This window comes from Vidua chalybeata, chromosome 5, assembly GCF_026979565.1.
Source record: "Vidua chalybeata isolate OUT-0048 chromosome 5, bVidCha1 merged haplotype, whole genome shotgun sequence".
NCBI lineage: Eukaryota > Metazoa > Chordata > Aves > Passeriformes > Viduidae > Vidua > Vidua chalybeata.
Genome location: NC_071534.1, coordinates 26,324,270 through 26,338,803, shown reverse-complemented (window position 1 = coordinate 26,338,803; position 14,534 = coordinate 26,324,270). Strand labels below are relative to the sequence as shown.

At 39.9% G+C, this 14,534-nt stretch overlaps 1 protein-coding gene across 2 annotated transcripts in view; it reads left to right on the top strand.

The window, feature by feature from the left end:
• PKP2 (plakophilin 2) overlaps nucleotides 1-14,534 on the top strand; it is a 36,550-nt gene that overhangs the window by 12,739 nt on the left and 9,277 nt on the right. For both annotated transcript variants that reach the window (XM_053944074.1, XM_053944075.1), the window contains exons 4-6: nucleotides 2,100-2,238; nucleotides 4,826-5,033; nucleotides 9,246-9,423. In XM_053944074.1, coding sequence (XP_053800049.1) covers nucleotides 2,100-2,238; nucleotides 4,826-5,033; nucleotides 9,246-9,423 — 525 coding nt within the window. The remainder of the gene's footprint in view (nucleotides 1-2,099; nucleotides 2,239-4,825; nucleotides 5,034-9,245; nucleotides 9,424-14,534) is intronic.

Below are 14,534 nucleotides of genomic sequence, written 5' to 3'. Positions count from 1 at the left end.
TGACCGCTAAATGTGCTGAAAGCTGCCACAAACTGTATTTGTCTCAAAACTGGTATACTTTGGCAATTAAGTCAGAATCTGTCAAATCATTGTGCTGTTTAACAACCTCTGCCTGGCTGACCATTTGTTTGGTGTCTCTTCATGTGCCAGTCAGCCACAGAGCTAATAAAGTTTGCCTGTAAATACTTTGAGGGTGGGAATGGAATCTTTGCATCAAATTCTATTTTGACAAGAGTTAGGGTGCTGCAGCTTTGTGAATACCATTGAGGGTCAGAGATGGTATTGCATCCCTTATTGCTGCCAGATAAAACGTTAGGGAATGTTATTTTTATCCAATGGAGAGCAAGCCAAGTATGGCAGTGCACAACAGGAGAGAAATCCTCTGCCTGCTGCATGAAGGGATAACTGATGGGGGAGCTGCTGTCAGTGTCAGGGCAGAGCTACACCCCCAGCACCTAGAAATGCACTGTCTGCCTGTCCATGTGTCCATATCAGCCTGGCAGTGGCTCCTGGTGGACTTTTACTCCTCTAGGCCACCTTTGGCATCCTGAGGCTGAGTTCCCACATAAACTCTCTGGTGTGCCCTGAGGGATCAGCTCATACATCAGCCTGGACCTTTGGAAGCCCATGGTTCTGTCCCTCTTCAGCTGCTGGTCAGTGAAATGCCACGATTTAGTACATCAGAGATGTCTGCTGCTCACAGAAAGTGACTGAATTTGGTCACAACACTCCAAAATTATTGCTGTGTCCAACAGGTAGACATGGTCACATGTGCAGATTTATAACACGGTCTCAAAAGCTTTGCTGATTTAAGACTTGTAACTAAAACCAAAGTTTGAAAAGCCTGTTTTTCTGTTCCACTACAGAGTAAAAAGAAGGAATATGATCTGGCTAATTTTCCAAATTCCCCTTTTCTGAACATTGTTAATTATTATTTAATATTTCTGCTTAGTTTAAAGAAAAAAAAATTAAGTTTCAACTTTAGTTAATATATTTCCCAGGTACTAATTTTTATGTAAAAGGTAATTGAGTTAAAATGTCTAACTACAGATTCATTTGCTGAGAATGATTATCAAGTAAACCATTCTGATTCTGATAGCTCTGCAGTAGGGAGTTATTGCCAATTGCTGCTTGTTTCACTGTGGGTCACAGACGGCTCTCTCATTCCTTTCTGGCTGGTGGCACATCTGCTACTACAAAATGATCTGGATTAAAAAAAAAAAAAAGAATGCTCACATTCTTGTCAACTTTTCTCTTCCCATTTTTTTATCTGGGTGCAGCATATTTGAAACCAAAAGTAAATAAAAAGTCTGGGGAGCATAACCACCTGTCCCAGAGCTAATGCACCTGATTGTGCTAATAATTGTTTTATGTTCCATTTACTGGGGAAAAAAATGTGTTTGGTGACCTCTCTTTCAATTTTTTTTATATGGTTGTCTAACACAATCATCATTTAAGCAAACATGCTGGAAGTGGTGGCCCATATTTTTGATGCTCTCTACCACAGGATCTCTACATACTCAGTTTAATGGGTGGTATTCTTATTTTTCCCACCTGAAAAATAGCTTTGCCCATCTATTTCAAACAAGAACAACTTCCTTTTTTGAAAAAAGGAGGTTCTGAATCCTGCATAGATGTAGTCTGAGAACTAAGACACTGATGAAAGGCATAAGGACAAATATAAAAAAACAATCCTCACACTATTGAGGAAAACATCAAAGTATCTTCATGGCCAGTAATAGTCACTCTGACATGGTTATGGCTTTCTTTTGATCCTCATCCACTTCTTCATCCTTCCTTTCACATTCTTCATTCATCCACTGGATGGAAACACTGATAGAAACTGATATTTTTATTTTGTTATTATAACTGAAAACATTACTTGTTTTCTCCAGAACCACACTTATATTTATGACCTTCTCTTCCCCCTGAATGTCAGTATCTCTTAAAGCCATTATGATATTTTCTGCTACTGGAAAGGAAAAAACATTTCTAAGAAAAGCTAGAGTTACATGAAAAACACAAAAATCCTAGTTTTACAAGACTGATAATTTTTCTGCAGTCTTTCTTCACTAGATCTCTCTGTCTATACTTTTAAGGAGCCCAGAAGTGGAGATGACCCTGGAGCATGCAGTGAACATTCTGAAGAGTGAAAATACACAGCCCACCCCCAGGATCCTTGCTGCAGTGACTTTCATACAGCATGAGAGCTTCCAAAAAGCAGATGCCAGGAGAAAAGTAAGTAATTATTCTTTTGCCAGTTACAATCAGGCAGAGAAAATAAGATTCTATACTTTATGGCACTGTGTGCCAACATGAAAAGAAAGAAGGCAGTCCGAGTAATCTTATAGGATACTGATGTTAGATATTTTCCCTAAAATGCATTTATGTGTTTTGCTGCAGATTCTTTTGAACCCACTCAGTGTATACCCACTCAGTTTGCCCTTTTTCAGCTGAACAAACTTAATTCTTTCAGCCTTTATAAATCATGGAGTCTGAACTTTTTGTCAGTACAGTTGCTCCTGTCTCTCATTTTTGAGTTGTATGCAGAAATATCCCAAAAAAGAAAATTCTGAGTACAGTGCAAACTTATCCAAGCTTCAGAGTTTGTTAGGACTGCACAAATGTGTTTTAAAAATACATGGATTAGGGAAAAGGTTAAAGGCTCACTGGAACTATGCACATGCATTAGTACATTGTTTAGATTAACCAAATTTTGAAGTCTCTTACAAGAAACTTCTTAAGTCTCTTACAAGTGTTTTGAAAGGGTCTATTAAAAAAATCCTCTCTTCCTTTTCTTTAAATGTCACTACTGAACCCAAATATGTCTCTCCTGCTGAACAGTTCTGTACAATAAAGTGTAAGGCAATCGTTTATTTTAACTATTAAAAAACATTATTACACCTGCTTTGGTTTGTAATGTGCTCAGTTATCCCAGCCTTATTTCCATAATTTTGTGCATGTAGTCCAGTTCAGTGACAGCCAAACATCTCTCTGTGTTTTTGACTTGATTTAGGGTATGTCAGAGTCAGTTTTGGGAGAAAATAACAGTACAGGTGGCAACCTTAACTTCAAACTGAGGACAGAGCTTCAGAATTGAATGTTTGCAAGTGGGTTATTACATAGACTTCTCTCAGGCAGCTTCCCAGAAAAACAAGTGTTCAGGTTGGAGTGGTCAGCCTGAAGCCACATGCTTCACATATGCACCCACATAACCTATAATGAGCTTTTCTGTTTGGTGCACCGTCAGACTTGCTCACGTTGGCATCATCTTGTGTCCCCTTTTTAGCCTTTCAGCCTGCATTCTTTGTCTATTGTTCCCTGATATTTGAGAGTTTGTGGGTCTAGTGGTTTTTGTTATTGTGAACTTCTCAGTATTTTGGTGAATTTTGTTTGCTAATGAAAATTTAGAAGGACCAGTCAATAGTAGTTGTAAATTCTCAGCAAATTAGATTGAAATAGCACTCCTTTTACAAATGCCTTAAAATTACTGACAGAAAGTCTGCAGAAATACTTTAAAAAACCAAACAACTACAGTATTGGTGTCAAAAGGGCTGATCTACTGCAATAAAATAGATTGATGTGCCTTCAGCATGCTCTGTGCACCACTGCCCTCACCATAGATATTCCTGTATTCCATTCTGCTGGAATAGATATTCTGTATTCCATTCCATTTAGGTGATTGGTGAGTGATTGCAATCACTCAGCAGAGGGGGAATCAGCTCAGCAGAGCAGGATAAAGAAACTGTACCTTTTGTACAGGTGGATCAGAGGAGAGGCTGCCAGGCTGTGTAGTTTACTCCATGAAGGCTTTGTTGCATTCCATTTCTTCATGTTGCCAGCACCTGCTGGTTGTATTGAATTCTTTTTATCGTTAAACTCTGGACTGTTTAAGACACTTATATCAGATTTCTGAGCCTTTCGTGTGCTGTTGGTTCTGCACAAGGGTGAGTTTTCCCACAAAACCATATGGCATTTTGAGATGCTGGAGGAGACTGTTGGCAATGTTACATTAATGTAAAGTACTTTCCAGAGTAAATTCACTCCTGAGTCAGCTCAGGCTTGCTTGTGTCATATCACAGTTTGTATGGGATTCCTCATTCAAACAAAACAAACTATTTGTTTCCATACAGCTACTGTAAAATAATATCTTTTAAATTCTTCATTCATTTGGGGTCAAAACCTCATTTTCTAAAGATCTAAACACTGAAAAGTAGTCTGTGCTAAATGTGGGTAGTTCGATGGATAGCTGGCTAACAATGGTTAATGCTCTACATTTTGATGCTTAGTTTTGCTATTCTTCCTCTGTGTGGCATAGTTAAGTATTAAGTGTAATGTATTGGTTTTTAATATACTTTCAATACATGCATTGGGAAGAACACTGCATTTTCATCAGGCTGGTTGCTGAGGGGAAAAAAAACCCAAAACCTGTTTATAAATGTTCCAGAATTAAATCTCAAATATTCATTTCACCAACATGGAAGCTAAAAAGCAGAGTGATTAAATGTCTTGTCAGAGAGTACAAATCTGTGGCAAAGCTCTAAGAGATTTAGTATCATTCTCTGACATTAATTATGAAAACATGTTGCCTCTCCTAGTCGTGGATTTTAAGTATTAGTCATACAAAAGCCCAGAGGTTAATAGTCATGTCCAAATGATTAATGATCTATGCTTCAAATCTCTCAAGTAGGAGCAAATGAATAGAACTATTTAAACGTTATAACTGTAACTATAACTATTTAAAGGTTTTCTGGGGCGGGGGGAAAGGGGAGTTTGTTATTTACAGCATCTGACGATTCTCTGCTGTATTTTATTTTCCTCACAGGTTTTCTCACTTGGTGGCATCCCCAAACTTTTACAGCTCCTTGAGGTTCAGAATGAGGACATCCAGCGGGCAGCGTGTGGTGCTCTGAGAAACTTGGTGTTTGAGGACAATGACAACAAACTGGAAGTGTCAGAGCAGAAGGGGATCCCGCTCCTGCTCCGCCTGCTCCGGCACACCAGGGACATAGAGACTAAGAAACAAATCACAGGTAGCGTTTTCTCTGCAGTCAAGCATGAAGTGCTTTAAGTAGTGCGAAAGCTTTCAGGGAGAGGTACATGATTGTTTAGTGACTAAATACAAAAACATTGTCACCTACACTAAGCAATTCCCAGAGGGTAAAATTCCAAGGTCCTTACTCAAGACCAGCCTTTAGTCATTAACAAGAGATTAGGAACTGCAACTTCCCTCTTAAAGCTTCTTCAGAGATTAAGTTAGTGTCCTTGATATTCCAGAAAAGAAAGTCAGGCTCCCTAGGGGTGCCTGGGACCATAATTAATGCCTGCTACTTACACAGAAGCTCAGCCTTCATTTTTTGACTCTGTGTTAACAGTGCCTACTAGAAGTTCGTTGTTGAAGACTGTCACCCAGAGCTGTCATGGACAGAAAGTGGTTGTTCTATTCCCCCGAACCCCACTGCCCCAGATTCCTACTTCATCCCTGCAGTCCCATGTGTCCATAGTGTGTCTCTTGGAATTCCACTGCTTGTGATCCACATTCTTTCTAATTAGCATCCAAAGGAAGAGCAGGCTAATATTTTATAAATGGAAAACATTAATAAATGAATGGGGATTTATTTCAAATGATCTTTAGACACCAGGGACAAAATCTATTAAGAGAACAGTGTGTGAAAAGATACTGAAGTTGTCAAGCAGCCCTCTCCTGAAGCAGACATGTCAAGACCTTCTGTAATTCTGCATTCTTTAAAGTATTTGAAATACTCTGCTCCCTAAGCTGGAGAACAAAGCTTTGTATTGTTGGCTCTTTTTTAGCTCAATTCTGCAGCTCTGCAACGTTAAAGTGTTTTAAATTTTTTCACACTCATCAGTTGCAGAATTGGGTCAGAGAGTAATTTACTGTACAGTGCCTTAACTCTCAGTGCTCCCTCAGTGAGGGAGGCAGTGAAAGTGGTGGCAACGTGGACAGAAAGCCAATGCTCTTTCCTTGCTAGCACTTTCAAAATTTCTGACAAAAATGTTGACTGTGCCTGATAACTCATATGTATATTGTGAATATTACTGTCTTCCCCTTCACCAATGTGGAAATGGATAAAGGAACATCTTCTTTCAGCAATTACTGCTGTCACTGAATGTGAATATTTACTCACAAAACAAAGAAGACATCAAAAAAATATTTATGCCAAGCAGGATGATGTAGCATGTGTAAAGCAAAATATTATGATGTTCTTTCATGCCTATCAGTTGCAAAGGACAACTTTAAAAATACACCAAGAGAGAAGTATTTTTACTTTGTTCAAGACCAGATCTGCAGCCAGGAGGAAATGCACTGGGTACCTTAGTGAAAATGCCACCAGGACATATTTTTTGCTATCACTTGAACAGTTCTTCCAGCTCCCTAGCAAAGAGCCTAGAAGAGCAAAGGGCAGTCTGGATGAGTGAATTTCACCTCTTGCACTGCCTTTGACTTCATACAGGACTAGTGGACTATCATATTTATGCATGCAATCTCTCTGAAGTGTGCACTTCCAGGGAAAGGTTAATGTGAAAGATTTGGTCTTAAACCAGGTAGCACCAGAGGTCCATTTGTCTTTCCACATCATACATATTACTTGCCTACTTTGACTGTAAATTAGGGACTTCCCAATGTAGGACATCATATTCAGCTAAATGTCTTTCCCCATAAAAGATTAGAAAAATCATCTTGGTACCTGATAATACCTCATTGAATGGTAGTGAAAGACTCTTGGCCAAGGATTGAAAGCATGCAGTATTAATTAATAAATATGTTTAAGCTCAGCAGAGGGAAGTTTTTTGTTTCTACTGCTGTGTGGGAAGCATGGTACCAAAGCACTCCACCTGACAAAAGTATATGAAATGAGGAAGTTTTAGGAGAGAAGGAAGTTAAAACTCTGAGACAGAAGTTTTCGGATACTGTACTTCATTACCTGTCAGAAATATAGTACTTATGCACATGAGATAAGTAAATCTCAGCCTTAGAAGCTTGTCTTTAAAGGTCACTGGTTTATTAGGACCATCAGTGTTAATACAGACAAGCACTTGCCTAACATTAATCCATATGTGCTTAAAGAATACTTTGATGGCCTGTATTTTCTTCAAGACACAGGCTTAGGAATACAGAGTGAGCCCAGTCCTGCACTGTGCCTGGTATTGTGCTGTGAAAACACGGAGAGCAACCAAAGTGTGTGGAGATAAATGCTGATTACAGCACGTGCTGTGACTGCCTCACAGTCTGTGAACACACAAAAACCACCAAACCACTGCCCCACCAAAGCAGCTTTGTGCTGATGACAGAGGTTTGAAAGCTGCTGTGGGCCAGTCTGCCTAATGCCGCCTGCAGAAAAGAGCTGCCCAGTTTCTCTGCAATTTCTGTGCTCATATGATCTCTTCACAGGGGGAATCAAACCTGCCAAAGATCACTAAATTTGACTGAATTTGCTGGCTTCACAAAAGCATTGATACAGATAAAGTAAGCAGAGGCTCTGTCCTTTCTTTGGCTTACAAGCTACTTAGAAATCTCTTAGGAAAGGAGTTTCTCCTAAATTGTAGGAGAGGATTTTATTTGCAGGACCTAAGACAGGATTGGAGTTTTATACAGTATTTGGAGAGCATATTGAGGAACAGAAAATAAAATGGCTGTGGCATGAAAGAAGCATAAGATTTTAGCTTTTGAAGGTAAGCCAGATGAACCTCCAGGGAGCAGCTAAACTCCTGATCTTGTTATCATACAGCATAAATAAAGAAATGAAAGAAAAATTTTCCTGCAGGGAAGATTACAGCACAAGCAGAACTGTCGTTAAAAGAAATATAAATTTAAAAGCAGACCCCACCCATTTTCCCAAATAACCATATAAGGGAAACTATGCTCCTAAGAATATAGCATAGGTGCAAGGAAACAATCCACTCCTAAGACATTGCCTAATGTGCACAAATTCATCCACACCCAGAATACCACTGAGAGAATCCTTCTGAGCCCAGAGACACAGTGCCTGTGGGTAAAGGTAGGGTTTTTGTTGGAAAATGTACCATGAGAGAACTATCTCAAATTCTCTTCTGACAATTCTAAGTATCGGCCTGTAATTCCAAATTTATTTGTTCTTTTAAAAAGTGTATTCTGTCCTTGTGCCATTCCTTGCATTTGTGCCCTTCTGTTTTAACCTGCTTTGCTTACCAATGCCCTTTGGACTGCTTGTCTGTTTTCCTGTAACCCTTACCTATCCTTCAGAAAAGTACATTCTTCCTTTTATCCCCTGATTCAGAGGCTGAAGAGCTGATCCCAGAAGAAGGAATGGGCTGCTTCTGGCTGGCTTTTGTTTTGATTTTACCGTTGCTCACAATACCTGAAATCAAATTCAAAGTGTAAGGAGATACAAAAGAAACATTTTTCTGTTGTTCTTGTTGTGAGCTGATGAAAGGAACATTCACTAATACTCTGCCAGTGTGTGGAGGAGGAGGTCTGTGAAACTTAGAGCAGCAAGCTGGAGGAACAATGAATGTCTTTGTAGTGAAAAGCAGAAATACGTGTTGTTTTGCAAGGGAAGAGTGCTTTAAAAAGAATTGTTGTCTGTTGGAATAGAACATAATGGAACCTGTTAAGTTCAACAAGATTATATTTGAAATTAGGTTTGGAGACTGTGAGTAGACAAGGTTCATAGCATTACTTAATGATTTGTTTAGTGACGAATGTCTGGACAGTAGCAGCCAACCAGTGTTAACAGCTTTCCCTCTTACGAGAAATTTTGTTATCAAGTGATAGAGAAACTTGGTAATGGGCATTTCCTGTCTTCCAGCAGATCTCTTGTAAATCAGACCTCTGCACCTCCCATCTATCCCTTTCGTGAGTTTGTTTTCCCTTAGCTTGTGCTGCTTTGCTAACAGAGAAGGTGATTGCAGCAGATGGACAATGCAGAGCCATGGAAAGCTACATTTCTTGGCTGGGCATTAGACTGACTATGCAGGGATTTTACTTTATCCACATGGATAACTGTGCCCCCTTTTTTGCTCTGTTTCCATGTCCCTGAATCAGGGCTGGTGAGCATTTACCAATCCCTTCTGCTTCTCTTCAGATTATCAGTGGCAGGCAGGTTCTTCACTCATTGACATCAAGGGGTGTAGAATGCCCCTGTTCCTGAGAGACAGACACTGCAACAAAGGGGTGTGAGATTGAGTCTTTCAAAGTGGAGAGGAGTCTTTTTGCCTCTCTGATTTTATTGTGGATATTCCAGGTTTGCTGTGGAATCTGTCCTCCAATGACCAGCTGAAGCACCTGTTGATTAGAGAAGCCCTGCAGACGCTGACTGAAGCTGTCCTCATCCCTTACTCAGGCTGGCCAGACAGAGATTACCCAAAATCAAGTGTTCTACCCGACCCTGATATCTTCTACAATGCCACAGGATGCCTGAGGTGAGCACTCTGTCTACAACTACCCAAAGCAATGGTGATGACAAAACAGGGGACACAATTATTTTTGGATAAATACACAGAGTTCATTTCAAGCCACAACCACTTCTCATGACTTAGAAAGGGGACAAGCACATAAATATTTTCTGTTTCCAGCTGCTACCAAAGATGCTTATTTGAACATATCATAATCTGTGCCTAAACTGATTAGAAAGTTATTCAACTTAAATTGTGGGACAGCCATTTTTTAAACCAGAATAAGCCCTGTCCAGCCTTTTGCACAGGTTCAAGCAAGTTGCAGCCATGGGGTGGAGGAATAGATTTATAGTTGTGTATTTAGTACTGCAGTCTGCTAATAGACTCGTGGGCACAGTAGCAGTTACTATAGACAAACACCAAAGGCCTCCGTGAACACACCCCTAAATGGCTGAAGTATAAAAATCACATCTTCAATGAAAACATCTTTAACAGTCTATAAATTGGAGGCCCTTTGTGAGTTCAAATTCATTGCACATTAAGTAAGTTTACACATTTAAAAATGCACAAAAGGACATAATTTGAACTTCCTAAGGAGTAACGTACGACTGCAAAGACATGACCTGAGGTTTAAACTCCTTCTAGTAGAGTTCAAGGAATTAAGTTTGGAATTTGGAGGCTGGAAATGTGCCCATTTTGCCTCACACATACCTACTATGCTGACATGTCCTATAGCAGAGTAGTCATAGGTATATGGCATTTATTTTTCCTGTGCAACAGCTCTGTATCTGACTTGTGTGGTTTCAGAAGACAAATGAATGGTAAACTACACAAAATATTCAACAACAATACACCTTTTCTGCAGGAACTCCTGTCAGCCCACTAACTACTAATTAATTTAATCTCTAATTAATAATTAACTTTTATTTACTGACGACTCAAAAACAAATACAAAGAAACATTAACCACCCATCATAAAACCTCTCTAGCCAATGCTTAGTGCCACTGTCTAGGAAATGAAGGAGGTTGTCTTTTTTCATATTAATTAGCCCAAGCTGCATTTGTGCAGAAACCAGTCCAGCTGCTCCTCTCTTGGTGTTTGGACTCTGGAACTGTCTCTTCCCTGTGAAGCAGCCGATGGGGGCACAGATCATTCTCAGGCTTAGCTTGGTGTTGCTCTTCCTGAGCTTGTTTCAGCAGATTGACACAAGTTGTTAAGTGACAAATAGGGTGTAACAGTACCTGAGTTCTTTTAAATGAAAGTGGATTCCTGGGTTAACCTCACTCTGGACACAAAGTCGGTGCTTGGGGCTGCTCCAGAATTGCTGTGAGCTCTCCAGCCTTAATTAAAAGTCTCTAAAACTGCCCTTAATGTAGGTGCTTAAGGATACATTACTGATTTTAAAAATATGATATCCACATTCTAATCCTTCTCATTCTTAAGAGCTTCAACACTGAAAATTAGAAATAGAAAAAGAAGGGCTTGAAAACTCACAGGTAAAGATGATCTGCAGGATCGCCACATACTTTCTAGCACAGAATATTTTTTAATGAGGCTTACTTATTTGTACATGCTAAATAGCTGAGATCTTTAAGATTAATCAGTTTGCATCTCTTCTCTGTAAATTGACTCACCTCCCAGATTAGGTCACTATAAGTATTCCTTCCTTACATATTAGGGAAACAAAAAATCTCTGCATCAATAAAAAGAAGAGCATGCCACGGAGTAATGAAAGTGTGCACTGAGGGAATGATGTTACTTATGAATATGTTTAAGGAGTCTACTTATTTGCCAGAATATAAATCTGTAATTAGTCTTCCCTTTTGTGATGCTAACATGTTTGTCGGGCATGTTGATAAAGTCTATAGCCTGCAGCTTCTATTAGAGGGTATAAATAGTACTTTGAAGTGCAATACATTATGTGTAGTACTGTACTTAGTTACAGGGGAATGCAAGAACTTCTTTTCAAAAATTTCCATACAGCTGTTGACTGAAAGGGACAAACACAGCCTAAACCTAACCCTAGCATCTGGTGGGGGTATATGCATTGCACCACATTACCCGATTATAAATTAAAGCTTCCTTCATCCTCTTTGAGAAAACAGCAGCAGGAGAAATGAATCCACATCTAGCAGGTAATACTGCAGGTTCTTCCAAGCATTGGAATGAGTGCATGACCAGACCAGTCCCCAGTTATTGCCAGAAGTATTGTGGGGTCCTGAATCTCGGCGCCTGTGTCGGCGCATGCAGTCACTGATAAGGAAGTCTGACGTTAGAAGGATTTGTTAATCCCATTCTCTAGGTCTGCATTTTGTCTTAAGACCCTGTGAGAAGCAAAGCTTTACAGAAACCACAGGTCACAAGCTTTATGTAGTAAAAAGAAGCTGTGTAAACCACAGAATTCTGCATTGGCAGTTAAAATAAGAAATAGTGTTGTTTGGTTGTGAAATATGATAAAATGCACTCTGCTTGGACCCACAGAGTAAGCCAAATCAATAGACTTCACTGGTTGCCTGACAATAAACTGAACAAGTAAAATTGGTGTATTAAACTATCTAGAGGAGTGTTACAGACATTTGTAGACAAGTCCTGAAGGATTTTAAAGGTAAAGTCACTTTTTCTTGGCCTGAAATCCTATACATAAAAGTTCTGCTTCCAGTTCCAATACAAGGGATAAAAATCTTCAAGATATTTCCCCATACTCCTCTGAGTCAGAAAGGATAAGATCCCAGCAGCATGTAGAATGCATGGTTTTGAATATTATCTATATACATAAGTGAACCTCTGGCATGACTTTTCCTCTGAAAGGAAGGTTTAGTGGAAGGCTATTTGTATCACACCTTGAAAGCTGATAATGAACTGGTTCCACTTTTATCTTGAAATACCTTTTCCCAGAGCTTCTGCAATGCTGAACTTTCCCAAATTTATACACAGTTATCACATTTTCCCCTGCAAAACATTTAATTTAAGTGCTGAAGCTGCCATACTTCACTACAGAGCCTTCCTTTTTAACTGCCCTGTAACTGAAGCATCCTGTGCCCCTATGTATTCTAGTTTTTCAACACTTTCCACAGAACTATTTCCAGGATAGTCAGCTAACCTCTCTCTTCTCACCCAGTAAAATAAAAGTCATCCTTCCTTTTTCATTATAATTTTTCACAGTTTGTCTGTCCCAGCTCCTGTCTGATCTCCTTTTGAATTACACAGTGACCCACAAGGACAGTAGAAACCTGTGTTTGGAGGAAATTGTATCATTGCAGCCTGGGAGGCTGCAAAAACATCTGCTTCCATTTACTCTAGAGAGAAGCAAAGCCAAAGCTCTCCCTGTATGTTGAAAAGCTTGGACTCACAATGGCAGCTTCTAAGAGCGTAAAACAAGTGACTGATGATAATAAGTCTTTGAACCAAAGCCTCTTGCATAGCATTGCCATTCCTTTAAGTATATTTCCATCCATTCTTATCTCCTCTTGCCTCCTCTTCAGTTTATCAGCTCCCTCAATTCCTGAAAGGAATTTTGTTACTTCCAGCAAGCAGCTTGAAGCCTGGCACATCTAGTTACCAAGTAGATCCCAGATACCTTTACCTCCTTGATGAATTTTAGAACTGTGCAAGGCAGGAAAGGAATAAAATTTCCCAAAATGCTGTCTGGTGTGAATTAAATGTGAATTAAATTCACATTACCAGTTTTAGCAGAATGAGTCCCAGGAGCAAAATCCTGCTTCTTATCAGTTACATGGACCATTCACAGCAGTTCAAGAACGTTTTCCAACAGTCAGTGTATGACTCAGTGTTGGCTTAGAGGGAGTATCCCTTTCATTTGGTGCCATTGATCTGCTAATTGAACATTTATTATCATCATTCTGTTTCCTTCAAAGCCATGCTTGGTTTTATTGCCTCAAATTTCTTTGTATTTACCTCACAACTCTGCATCAAAATAACATTTTCCAACAGGAAATTAGCTGATCCTCACCGCAGGACTGTGGGCAAAGGGCTATTTTGATTACAGATGTAGTTGCACCATGCATGTGTGCAGGACGGGACAGAAGCAGTAAATGCAAGACGAGATAAATGAGGCGTGCAGACAGATCAGCAAATGGCACCATTTGAGCATGTCACCAGGATTACCACAGCTAAGCATGCCCAAAGTCAGGGATTTTTCATAGCTGGCTGCTGCCAAATTGTAAGTTCTGAGTCACTCAGAAGAGAGCATCCCCCACAAGTGGCAATCTCCCTGAGGCTCCCTTCTCCTCACATTGCAAGCACTGAGTATTTCAGGGCCTCCTGGAACTCCACTACAATGAAGTCCAGCTCCCGAGCTCAGAGACTGGCATTTCACTTGTCAGGAACCTCAAATCTTAGGAAGCCAAGATAAAGCCAGCTTTAAAATTCTCTTAAGCGAAATGTCTCCATTTTTCAAAAAAATATATATTTAAATTTATATTTCTGGGACACTTCTCAGAAATATTTCATTTTTTTAGCAATCTAACAATATTTTTATCTCCTGGAATTTCTCAAGCTTCAATCAGCAAACAAATTTAAGCTGTCAGCTGAGGTTTTGCCTGAAATGCTCTTCTCTGACCCTCTTTTCAGTAAGGTGCTTACAGCAGTGTCTGGAGGAGTGGGAGAGCAGGAGCTCTTCCCTTCCCAGTCCACGTTGTCACCCTCAGGAAATAGGGAAAGGTGGAGAAAGGAGTAGCCATGTGTGTACAGGTGTGCACACAGACACACACTGATACCTGTCTCTGGATGAGCATCAACTTCTTAATGAAACAGAGCCCAGGAATTGATTTCCCTTGCAGAACAGGACAGTGCCCCTAATTCAGGCTCTTCTCTGCCTCCTGAGCTAGAAAAGCTCTTTACTCTGTTCATGCTGACAGCAAGGCCAGGGCATGGCCTCTCCTTGCACAAGCATTCAGCAGGATCAGTTGTAAAAAGTTGAGGGGATTTTAGAATATGTGGGACAAAACAAAACACTGCATCAGCTGAAGTGTCTTTGGCAAGGGAAATTCCACACTTATCTTTGACAGTATTTTTAGTCTGTGTGCCCCAGAAACTATTTTTGCTATGCACCAGGAGGGCTGTAACATGTACACTTCTGTCAGCATAAGCATAGGAAAGGGTGACGTGCCTTGAATGT